Source organism: Arachis ipaensis, chromosome B06 (genome assembly GCF_000816755.2).
Source record: "Arachis ipaensis cultivar K30076 chromosome B06, Araip1.1, whole genome shotgun sequence".
Lineage (NCBI taxonomy): Eukaryota > Viridiplantae > Streptophyta > Magnoliopsida > Fabales > Fabaceae > Arachis > Arachis ipaensis.
In genome coordinates this window covers 46,602,904-46,615,905 of record NC_029790.2, presented here as the reverse complement: position 1 = coordinate 46,615,905, position 13,002 = coordinate 46,602,904, and the positions used below count along the sequence as shown (strand labels likewise).

General features: G+C 39.7%; 1 protein-coding gene across 3 annotated transcripts; it reads left to right on the top strand.

The window, feature by feature from the left end:
- On the top strand, window positions 3,893-6,544 carry LOC107648757 (DNA-directed RNA polymerase I subunit 1-like). Of its 3 annotated transcripts, XM_021104472.1 has the most exons (5): window positions 3,893-4,006; window positions 4,123-4,293; window positions 4,840-4,999; window positions 5,391-5,443; window positions 6,182-6,544. In XM_021104472.1, the coding sequence occupies exons 2-5, from the start codon at window positions 4,225-4,227 to the stop codon at window positions 6,266-6,268; spliced, it is 369 nt and encodes a 122-aa protein (XP_020960131.1). In that variant the 5' UTR covers window positions 3,893-4,006; window positions 4,123-4,224; the 3' UTR covers window positions 6,269-6,544. The 3 variants fall into 3 exon arrangements, with proteins under 3 accessions (XP_020960131.1, XP_020960132.1, XP_016208069.1); XM_021104473.1 differs by having other exon boundaries at window positions 3,899-4,293; window positions 4,840-4,946; XM_016352583.2 differs by having other exon boundaries at window positions 3,899-4,293.

Genomic DNA, 13,002 nt, shown 5'->3' with positions numbered 1-13,002 from the left:
TCCAGTCGAACTCCTATTTAGCCTCCTCCATAAATTCTTTGGTGGCATGGAGAAGAAGATTCTGAGCAGTTCGGTACAGAGCAGCCCCCATATATGCCATTTTAACACTGTTTTGGGTCATAAAATCCAGATGGCGAAGGATTGATACATCATCCATGGGGAGGGCACCGTAGGGACTGATTTGCTGATCTACGAACTCGATTGCATTAAAATCAGGGGCGTCAAGATTAAAGTCCTCAATTGTTTTTTGTTTCTTGTTGGGAGGAGCACCAGAAGTAGTGGCAGAAATCTGTGGAGGATCAGTCAGACAAACTCGAGGAGTGGGGATCACCTTCCTTGGCACAGGAGAACTCGGCACGAGCGGCTTCACTGGAACTTGAGAAGATCCCTCTCCGGCCGCCTTGGCCGAGATGTTTTGAGCAGCAGCAGTGATGAGCGGATAATTTATACGCTTTTTGGCATTGTTTTTAGTATGTTTTTAGTAGGATCTAGTTACTTTTAGGGATATTTTCATTAGTTTTTATGTTAAATTCACATTTCTGGACTTTACTATAAAACCAGAGTTGAACGCCCAAACTGGCACAAAAACTGGCGTTCAACTCCAAGAAGGACCTCTACACGTGCAACACTCAAGCCCAGCCCAAGCACACACCAAGTGGGCCCCGGAAGTGGATTTATGCATCAATTACTTACTCATGTAAACCCTAGTAGCTAGTTTATTATAAATAGGACATTTTACTAATCTTTGGAACCATCTTTGAATATTTTGATCATCTTTGGATGCCTGGTTCTTAGATCAGAGGGGCTGGCCATTCGGCCATGCCTGGACCTTTCACTTATGTATTTTTAACAGTAGAGTTTCTACACTCCATAGATTAAGGTGTGGAGCTCTGCTGTTCCTCAAAGATTAATTCAAAGTACTTCTGTTTTATATTCAATTCATCTTATTTCGCTTTTAAGATATCCATTCGCACCCAAGAACGTGATGAAGGTGATGATTATGTGTGACGCTCATCACCATTCTCCCCTATGAACACGTGCTTGACAAACACTTCCGTTCTACATGAAATAAGCTAGAATGAATATCTCTTAGATCTCTTAACCGGAATCTTCGTGGCGTAAGCTAGAATGATGGCGGCATTCAAGAGAATCTGGAAAGTCTAAACCTTGTCTGTGGTATTCCGAGTAGGATTCAATGATTGAATGACTGTGACGAGCTCCAAACTCGCGAGTGCTGGGCGTTAGTGACAGACGCAAAAGGAGGGTGAATCCTATTCTAAGGCCATTAACATAAGCGAAATGGCCGAACCCAATGAGGGAGAGGAGGACGTGAATCCCAAGGAGGAAGACCTCCTGGGACGTCCAGTGATCAATAAGGAGCTTCCCTCTGAGGAACCAAAGGACTCTGAGGCTCATCTAGAGACCATAGAGATTCCATTGAACCTCCTTATATCCTTCATGAGCTCTGATGAGTATTCCTCTTCTGAAGAGAATGAGGATGTTACTGAAGAGCAAACTGCCAAGTTTCTTGGTGCAATCATGAAACTGAATGCCAAATTATTTGGCATTGATACTTGGGAAGTTGAACCTCCCTTGTTCATCAATGAACTAAGTGATCTGGATCAACTGACATTGCCTCAGAAGAGACAGGATCCTCAAAAGTTCATAATACCCTGTACCATAGGCACCATGATCTTTAAGGCTCTATGTGACCTTGGTTCAGGAATAAACCTCATGCCCCTCTCTGTAATAGAGAAACTGGGAATCTATGGGGTGCAAGCAGCTAAAATCTCATTAGAGATGGCAGACAGTTCAATAAAACAGGCTTATGGACAAGTAGAGGACGTGTTAGTAAAGGTTGAAGGCCTTCACATCCCTGCTGATTTCATAGTCCTGGATACTGGAAATAACGCCCAAAATGGGCAGCTTCTGGGTGCTGAATGCCAGAACAGGCATGGTTCTGGCGTTCAACGCCAGAATTGGCACACAAATGGGCGTTGAACGCCCAAAATGGCCACCAACCTGGCGCTGAACGCCCAGAGTTGGGTGCAAAGGCATTTTTACATGCCTAATGGGTGCAGGGATGTAAATCCTTGAACACCTCAGGATCTGTGGACCCCACAGGATCCCCACCTACCTCCATTCACTTTTTCTCACCACTTTCTTTCACACAATCCCATAAACACTCTTCCCCAAAAACCCTTCACCAATCACCTCAAACTCTCTTCCCCATCACCTCTTCACCACTCACATCCATCCACTCTTCCCCATAAACCTACCTTATAAACTCCACCTACCTTCAAAAATTCAAAACCAATTCCCCACCCAAACCCACCCATATGGCCGAAACCTTCCCCTCTCCCTTCCCTATATAAAGACCTCCATTCTTCATCAAATTCACACAACACATCCCTCCACACTCCCCTTGGCCGAAACCACATCTCCTTCTCCCTCTCCTCTATTTCTTCTTCTTCTTCATCTATTCTTTCTTTTCACTACAAGAAAAATACCCATTCAGCCACACTTTTTTTAAACTACATTTGAAAAGCGTAGCCTATTCTATGAATAGGCTACGCTTTTCTCCGTGTTGCCTTTTTATAAGAGAAAAGAATACACAATTGCAGCATCATTTAAAAAGTGTAGCCTTAGGTATTATAGAAATCACTTATAAAGCGTAGCCATAGGTTAATATCTATAGGTTCACTTTTCATATCAAAGAGGACGCTTTTAGAGGGTAGCCTATTTGTTAAATTTTGGGTGCATTTTAAAAGCGATGCCTAATGTATCTAGAGTAAAAAATTTGACACTTAGTGAAATTTTTTCCTCTTTTTCCTTAAAGCAAACTCATCACACTTAGTAAAATTTTTGTGATTCAATTCCCTCCAAATGTCACTCAATCACCTTCATCCCCTTTCGTAAACCCTCAGTCTCACTTTTTCCTGAAAGCTCACTCATCACCTTCATCGCGAAGTAGAAGCCCTGGCCATCGTTGCCCTGCTCACCATCGTTGCCCTGCTCACCATCAGTCTCACTTTTTCCTGAAAGCCCTGCTCACCATCGTTGCCCCCCACTCACTCTCTTCGCTCTCGGCATTGACCCTCTCACTCTCGCTCTCGCCACTGACCCTCTCACTACAAGAAGAAACCCTCTCAGTCTCGCCATTGACCGTCATCGCCCCCCACTCACCACTCACCCGCACTCACCACTGTCCACATTGCTGCACTACTGACCGTCGCTCCTCTTCGCCATCTTGCACTGATCGTCGCTGCGCTGCCCTTACCATCGTCGCTGCGCCGCTCTCACCATCGTCATCTCCGTGCTTCTCATCATCGTCTTCTCCGTGCTCACGTCATTGAATAGGTATGTATTGATTTCTATTTGGTTCTGAAATTTCAGAGACTTAGGGTTCCGATTTTAGGGGTTTTAATTTGGGAGTTTTAATCTGTGAAATATGGGTTTGTGAACTGTAATTTGATAACATGCATGCTGTTGTTGATGAAGATGTGTAGTATTTTAGGGTTTGTGCACTGTGATTTAATATACATCTTGTCTATTTTCTCTTCTTTCCTTGTTTTGCAGCCTGGTTTATCTTGACATTCTCATGCCACCATTAATAGAGAAACAGTAGCAACTTCCAATTTTTTTTGCAGCCTGGTTTATCTGGTTTTGTAATTTTTTTTTAGGATTTGTTGTTCTGATATTTGGGGTTTTACAATCTTGTGTAATTTCTGCTTCTTACTATGTTAGAGTTTGCTTTTTTATTTTGCATTTTGCTTTATTATTTTGCATCTTGCTTTGTTAGGGTTTGTAGTTGTTATTAGTGTTATTCTCTCATTGGAAACTAAGTACCAGCATGTTTGGCAAGTGAGACTATAATCGATGACAGGGATACAACATATGAAGAGGATATCAACTTTGCTGGGACCAAGAAAAGTGATTCAAAAAGGTACAAGTTGTCTTACAAGCTTGCTGAGCAAAATCGATTTTCTGGTCCTTTCTATATCAAGTTAGTTTCTTCCAAATATTGAATTAACCTCAATGTAAAGTGTCAGCCGGACACTGAAAAGTTTCACATGCTGTTGGAAAATTTAGAATCATATATTAATTCTATTCAAATTACAGGTTAAAATGACGTTAGAACTTCTGTGAAAAAATGAGGTTCGACTCTGTTCCTATATTAATGATATTCAAGGTCAGGGATATGGAAAGAAAGCAGGTCACTCAATGTTCTTTCTTGAGAATATTTTTGTTCCACCAATCAAATTCTGCCCTCCCACTAAAGGAGGTGATATGGTAAGTGTGAATAATAAATAAAGACTGTTAACGAGTTGTACTATTTCTCTATCTTCTTTGTTTGTACTCCATGTTCTTGCTTCTACTATGGAGTGTGGAATATTTCCAAAGTTTGTCAATGCAAGGTATAGGTTTAGGGAAGTACTCTGAATTTGAAATTGTTGTGGGATATAAATGTAGGAAAAATGTACTTATGAAATTGTTAGCAGATATATATAAATTGGAAAATGAAGGATTTTTGTTAGAAAATTCTATCATGACTCACGCGGGCCATTCTTAGGAAAGCAAGCCAGCAGGATGTAAAGGTAATGTGAAGGGAGGATATAAGGATGAAATGCAAATCCAGTTTCTTTCTTGGTTTATCACAAGAACACACTTACCCTTTCAATTTAGCTAATCTCATTTAATGGGATAAAGCTTGTAAATTGCTGGCATTCAAAGTATAACTACTCCTTTTTAGTCCTTTCATTGTTTTGTGAATACTTGACTATCTTTTTTATTCTACATTCACCTTATTGACTTGGACTTGGGCAATTGTGTTTGTAGGTATCAGAGCATGCTCATACTGTTTTGTTGAGTAAGATTCTGCAGTCTAACATAAGATTAGGGGATGCCCATCTAAACAAGAAGGATCCCTCGATGGTTTTAGCCAGGTGGGTGGAACTTCAGCAATCTGTAAATGTGCTCTTTACCAATAACACTTCTGGTGAGAATTTATGCTGTTTTGTTTTGTTTTGGTTTCTTTTTTTAGTTGTAACATGCAGACCTGGGTGTAGTTGGGTAATATATTTTATAAATATTTTTAGATTCTTGTTTGATTCTTGTTGCCCCCATTCTTCCAAAAAACGGGATAGAATTTCAGCACAAGGCAAAAAATAGACTTATGGTAATTCACGCTTTGTGATAAGTGGTTTCGTGACGATACATTTGCATAGCCACTAGTTCATAATGCAGAAAAATTAATTGGCTTGATGCATCATCATTTGCTGCTTTTATGGAAAGGAAACTTTATGCTATTAGATTATGCTTTCTCTCCCAATTTAAATTTCCAGTCAGTTTTCCTGCTAATATGCTACTTTTGCTTCTTGACATTGCAGGAAAAACAGAATATGTTTATGCTCGTGTGAAGCTTTCAAGATATTCTTTAGAGGTTTTTCTATTCATTATCCTTAAAAAATCTTTCCGTCTATGTTTGTTTAATATTTTTTTTTCGAGGATGCAAGTTCCATGGTTAATATAATATATTAAATATTTATGTGGCTTTTTCCTTAAACCTACAGGTAGCTTTGATTCTAGACCACATATATAATTCCATATAGTAACACATATTTAACAAAATAATTTCAAAATGATTTAGAGTCAACTGAACTACTTTTCAAACAAATTGAAGCAAAATGCCCAAGAAATTCAACCCTTAAGATCCGGACCACAGAGCCAGGACACACAACATAAAATACCAAAAAATGTGTTTCCTCATTTCCATAAGGAAATGCATCAGAACAAGGGAAGAACAAGTGTCATACAATTTCTGAGTAAGCACTAGACATTACACATATGTGAGGGGAAATAATCTTGTGTAGTTTATTAGGGAACTTGTCTTTATTGTTAAGTGTTAATACAATTGTGTACTGCAGTTTAAATAAAAGACTTGATGTTAGGGGGAGCATTAGATTTGTATAAGGTTTATAAAGAAGTATCCTTATTCATAGAATGAGCGAGGACTAAAAAACTCAAAAAAGGAAAATTTCAGGCTAATTCCCTTGAGATATACACAAGGATATGTTCAGACCACTGGCTCATGTATTCATCTATGATTTATTTGTGTTTATTACTTTATTACACTTTGTAAGAAAATGTCATTGCTGATTATTAATTATACTCTTGTTAGGTTCTGTCTGAAGATTTGCCTGCTACTATTTCTAAAATATCATTTCCAAAGACGATGAAATGGAATTCCCAGGTATGTGGGATTTGAGGCAGATGAAGAACCAGAAATCTCCCAAATACGATCTTCCGTTGAACAAGATATTTAAAGAACAAGATTTTTTTCTCTTCTATCAGAAGGTTAATAATTTTTATTAGAAGATACTTATGTAGGATACAATATTTTGGTTTTTTATAGTTTATTAGTAGTAAATTCTAAGTGGTCTAATGTATATTTTGATATGGGTATGTTTAATTTAGTGTGAGATGTATGAATACTCATTTATGATCATCCCAATATTTTTAGTTCATTATAAATATATTTTGTTAAAGGATAATTTTTATTATTTAAAGAATATTGTATGGTATTATTATGTATTTATTTTTATTTTATAATTTTTGACTAATTTAATTAAAAAAAATAGGATTATATAATCATATTACTAAATATTAGGTTTTAGAAAAAAAATTATTAGAATATATATATAGAAAATAAAAAAAAAAACAATGAGGGACCTAAGGCTACACTTATATACAGTAGCTATAGTATACAAAAAAAAAAGAGGGATCTAAGGCTACGCTTATAAAAAGTAGCTATGGTATACAATGTCGCTACGCTTTACAAGTGATGCAGTAGTGTTGAAAAGCGTAGCCTATTCTGGAAAAATGAAAGCTGAAAAGCATAGCCTTTGATCCTGGACAACATCACTTGAAAAGCGTAGCCTATTCCCAAATGCCAAAAGCGTAGCCCTTGGTGCAGAAAAGCGTAGCCTTTGAGAATAGGCAACGGCCGAATAGGAATCACCCCAAAAAGCGTAGCCGTAGACCAAAAAGCGTAGCCGTAGCCTAAGGCATCATTTTTTTTCACTTTTGGCTACACTTTTCAAGTGTACCTGAATGGGTGTTTTTCTTGTAGTGTTTATTGCTCGAGGGCGAGCAAAATTCTAAGTTTGGTGTGGTAAAAGCATAAGCTTTTTGTTTTTCTATTACCATTGATGGCACCTAAGACCGGAGAATCCTCTAGAAAGGGGAAAGGGAAGACAAAAGCTTCCACATCCGAGTCATGGGAGATGGAAAGGTTCATCTCCAAAGCCCATCAAGACCACTTCTATGATGTTGTGGCCAAGAAGAAGGTGATCCCTGAGGTCCCTTTCAAACTCAAAAGACTTGAACAGTGCATATGTCTTTTGAAGTTGTTGTTTAAGAATGTTAAATATGTTGGCTCTTGAAAGAATGATGACTAGGAGACATGTTATTTGATAATCTGAAAAATCATAAAAATGATTCTTGAAGCAAGAAAAAGCAGCAAAGAACAAAGCTTGCAGAAAAAAAAAAGGCGAAAAAAATAAAAAAAATAGAAAGAGAAAGAAAAAGCAAGCAGAAAAAGCCAATAACCCTTAAAACCAAAAGGCAAGGGAAATAAAAAGGATCCCAAGGCTTTGAGCATCAGTGGATAGGAGGGCCTAAAGGAATAAAATCCTGGTCTAAGCGACTAAACCAGGCTATCCCTAACCATGTGCTTGTGGCGTGTAGGTGTTAAGTGAAAACTTGAGACTGAGCGGTTAAAGTCAAGGTCCAAAGCAAAAAAAGAGTGTGCTTAAGAACCCTGGACACCTCTAATTGGGGACTTTAGCAAAGCTGAGTCACAATCTGAAAAGGTTCACCCAATTATGTGTCTGTGGCATTTATGTATCCGGTGGTAATACTGGAAAACAAAGTGCTTAGGGCCACGGCCAAGACTCATAAAAAAGCTGTGTTCAAGAATCATCATACTGAATTAGGAGAATCAATAACACTATCTGAACTCTGAGTTCCTATAGATACCAATCATTCTGAACCTCAATGGATAAAGTAAGATGCCAAAACTATTCAAGAGGCAAAAAGCTATAAGTCCCGCTCATATGATTGAAGCTATGTTTTATTGATAGTTTGGAATTTATAGTATATTCTCTTCTTTTTATCCTATATGATTTTCAGTTGCTTGGGGACAAGCAACAATTTACCAATGATTTACATAAGTACCTCTATCCCTATTCTATTAATTATTATTCGAAAACACCATTATCAATTTATATCTGCCTGACTAAGATTTGCAAGGTGACCATAGCTTGCTTCATACCAACAATCTCCGTGGGATTCGACCCTTACTCACGTAAGGTATTACTTGGACGACCCAGTGCAGTTGCTGGTCAGTTACACGGAGTTGTGAACCATGGTCTTGGCATCATGTTTTTGGCGCCATTTCCAGGGAAAGAAAGAGCAATAAATTTTACATAATTAAAGTGTAATCACGATTCCGCGTACCAAGCAGCCTTCTTTGCCTTCTTGTAGGCCTTCATGGAATCATTGTTTTTCGACATCTCTAAAAATACAGAATCAACCATAATGACGAGTTACAACATAGGAGAAGAAAAACTAAGAAACAAGTCAGACAGTACCCAAAGCAGTTCGAACCAAAGATGGATCACTCAAAAATCTTTTTGTATCTAGATGGGGTGGTTCCCCCCACAAATCTTCAAGAACAACTACAAAGGCCCGCTCAACCTCATCAAGTATCTCCCGTGTATAGTGAGACACTCTCACATTCTTTTGCCACTCTAGAGGGAAAGCAGGCTCGTCATTCACATTAAGAAAAAAGGGGCGGACCCCCTCAACAGCACGGACTCGGAAGAAATAATTCTTAAAATCTTTAAAAGACTCATCATACATGGCAAAAACTTTATGCCCCTGGGCCGACCTGAACGAAACCCAGGAAGCTTTCTTTTTGGAGGAACCTCCAGGCTTGGCAGATACAAAAAGATAGAGGAAAAGAGTTTGAGAAGGTGTTATACCTAACTCTTGGCAAAGCAGTTAAAATATCTTGATAAAACCCCAGGAATTCGGATGAATCTGGGATGGAGCAATGTTACATGACCACAACAAGTCGGTCTCGAAAGCAGTAAAAGGAAAAGTAACATTCAACTGGCTGAAGAAATATTCATAGACATAGAAGAAGGGACGCTCCCCCTTGACCGAAGTAGGAAAACAAGCCCTCTCATCAGAGTCAGGAGCTACAAGCTCATAATCCCTCTCCCGAGCACTGTTACCACAAATCCTATGACGTTTCCTCAGCTCTACACAAAATTCAGCATCCACAAAAGAGACACACATTAGGACAAGGGAGTCCAGCCAATCAGACATCCCCTCGGGAACTTTGGAAGACATCTCTACAACGTTATTACAAGAAGACATGAGGCCAACTAATCCTACAAAAAGAAAATAAGATTGGATCACTAAAAAATATCTCAGAGGAAGGGCAAAGCAACTTAACTAATATGATACAGACAGAAAAGGAAAACCCCCCAAGACTCAAACCAAAGTCCTGGGGCATCCTTTTGAGGCAGTGGCAAAGCAAGGTTTCAGGAAAAATCTACAGCTTACATCCCGGCATCTCCCAAACAAGAAAAGAAGATTTCAAGTAGACAAACATTTTGAAAAAAGGAAGTAAAAACACAAAAAAGTACAAAAAGTCATCAAAGCCACTATCTTTTTACAAAAAGCTTCGACAACACCAAACATGCCAAGCAGAGAATCATCAAAGACACAGCCTTTTCTCCAGAATCAAACAAAAACCATCATCGAAAGCACAAGCAGAAACGGTGATAACATGCAAAAGCCCTAAAAGCATCAAGCAACAAGAAAGACAAAAAAATTCATACAAAAGATGAAGAAACTCCAGATCACGCAACAATCAGGCGCAGTAAAAGCAGAAAGATCCAAACTTTCTCCAAGAAAAATCAAACTCAGACATAAAAAATGATAGAGGAGGAAAAATCGAACCTGGAAAATAGAAGGAAACCTCGAAAGAAAGCTGAAGAGCAAGAAGCGACAGAGCCACCCCTCGAACGAAAATAATTCGCCGGAAAAAAATGGAGGGAGAAATCCAGAATCACTCCTTTTCCACAAAAAGCGGTAGTAGAGCAGGCGTCACAGGAAGAAACTGTGAAACTCTAGGGAAAAACAGAAAACGAGAGAGTAAAGGGAGAAGTTACGAAAAGGAACGAAGAAGAGAAACCGTTTCTATTGGCAAAGTTCAAAATAAAAACCAAGGGAAAGGGGGCATTTGAAGCCAGTTAATGAGGGTATTAAACCCTCCCTCGTTCCCAAAGCACCGATATAAAAGCGCGTGCTTTTAAAGAAAAACATTCCACATTCAAAAAGGCTCTACAAAGAAAGGAATCGACAAAATGCTTGAGTTCGGCTTCACTAGAGAAGGACCGAAGTCAAGGACTCGACCTCAACAAAAAGACCGAGCTCAAGCAGGGGCACTGTTCATATCCTGGGTCGAGCTATCCGACCTGGGATGATTGGCGACAAAGCGACCGACCTCTTCAGGTCAGGCTACCCGACCTCTTCTCAAAGAGGTCGGCCAAATCGACAGAAAAGCCCAATAAACGGCCCAAATAGAGGAACACGACCCAAATCCAAAGGCAGTCCAAGCCTATAGAGATAAAGGCGGTTCCCTTGAAGATAAGCTGACTTCACCCAAAATAAGATAAGATAAGATAAGATAACTAACTTATCTTATCAGAAAGGTCAGCCCACATCATTATAAATACACTCGAGCACCCAGGTATAACTCATACTCTGATTCTACTAAAAACCTGCTTAATACCCTTGCTAACTTAAGCATCGGAGTCCCTTGCAGGTACCCCCACCCTTCGGTGACAGAGGATCAGTAGAGCTATCAGTCCAACAAGTCGGACGCACCCGCTCCGGCCGCCATCCGCCAACTGGACACGTCAACTCCGACCAGTACAGAAGATCTCATCCGAGATCGACCTACAGTTTCAGGTAACCCTCAGAACATCTTTGTAAAGCTTGGCATTTTCGAAAGCAGTGAGTCTGAATTCCTCTAGCTCATTCAGCTGGAGCAATCTTTTTTCTCCAGCTAATTTGGCATCAAAGTTTAGGAATCTGGTTGCCCAGTAGGCCTTATGCTCCGGTTCCATGGGCAGATGACAGGCCTTACCATACACAAGCTGGTATGGAGAGGTCTCTATAGGAGTCTTGAATGCTATTCTATAAGCCCACAGAGCATCATCCAAGCTTCTTGCCCAATCCTTTCTACGAGTACTTACAGTCCGTTCCAGGATTCTTTTTAGTTCTCTATTAGAGACTTCAGCTTGCCCATTTGTCTGTGGATGATATGGAGTTGCCACCTTGTGGCTAATTCCATATCGGACCATAGCAGAGTAGAGCTATTTATTGCAGAAGTGAGTGCCCCATCACTGATTAGTGCTCTAGGGACACCAAACCTGCTGAAGATATGTTTCTGGAGGAACTTCAGCACTGTCTTAGTATCATTAGTGGGTGTTGCAATTGCCTCTACCTATTTTGATACATATTCTACTGCCACCAGAATATATGTGTTTGAGTATGATGGTGGGAAAGGCTCCATGAAGTCAATACCCCATACATCAAATAACTCAATCTCCAAGATTCCCTGTTAAGGCATGGCGTAACCATGAGGCAGATTACCAGCCCTCTGGCAACTGTCACAGTTATGTACAAACTCTCGGGAATCTCTATAGAGGGTAGGCCAGTAGAAGCCACATTGGAGGACCTTGGTGGCTGTTCGCTCACCTCCGAAATGGCCTCCATATTGTGACCCATGGCAATGCCATAAGATCTTCTGTGCTTCTTCTCTAGGCACACACCTATGGATTATTTCGTCTGCACATCTCTTAAAGAGATAGGGTTCATCCCACAAGTAGTACTTTGCATCAGTAATTAATTTTTTCTTTTGTTGCCTGCTGTACTCCTTGGGTATGAATCTTACAGCTTTATAGTTAGCAATGTCTGCAAACCATGGTGTTTCCTGAATGGCAAATAGTTGCTTATCCGGAAAGGTTTCAGAGATCTCAATAGAGGGAAAGGACGTCCCTTCTACTGGCTCTATCCGGGACAGATGATCAGTCTCTTGGTTCTCTGTCCCTTTTCTGTCTCTTATTTCTATATCAAACTCTTGCAGAAGCAACACCCATCTTATGAGCCTGTGTTTTGAATCCTGCTTTGTGAGTAGATATTTAAGAGCAGCATGGTCAGTGTACACAATCACTTTTGATCCTACTAAGTATGATCTGAACTTGTCAATGGCATAAACAACTGCAAGTAATTATTTTTCTGTGGTTGTGTAATTTTTCTGGGCATTATTTAAAACACGGCTAGCATAATAAATGACATGCAGAAGCTTGTTATGCCGCTTTCCCAGTACTGCACCAATGGCATGATCACTGGCATCACACATTAGTTCAAATGGTAATGTCCAGTCTGGTGCAGAAATAACTGGTGCTGTGACTAGCTTAGCTTTTAGGGTTTCAAATGCATGTAGGCACTCTATGTCAAACACAAATGGCATGTCAGTAGCTAGTAGGTTGCTCAGAAATTTTGCAATTTTTGAAAAATCCTTTATAAACCTCCTATAGAATCCTGCATGCCCCAAAAAGCTTCTGATTGCCTTAACATTGGCAGGTGGTGGTAATTTTTCAATTACCTCTACCTTAGCTCGATCCACCTCTATTCCCTTGTTCGAAATCTTGTGCCCAAGGACAATCCCTTCAGTCACCATAAAGTGACTTTTTTCCCAGTTTAAAATCAGGTTAGTTTCTTGGCATCTTTTCAGAATCAGTGTCAGGTGATCAAGACAGGAGCTGAAGGAGTCTCCATATACTGAGAAGTCATCCATGAAGACTTCCAAAACTTTTCCACCATATCAGAGAAAATAGAGAGCATGCATCTCTGAAA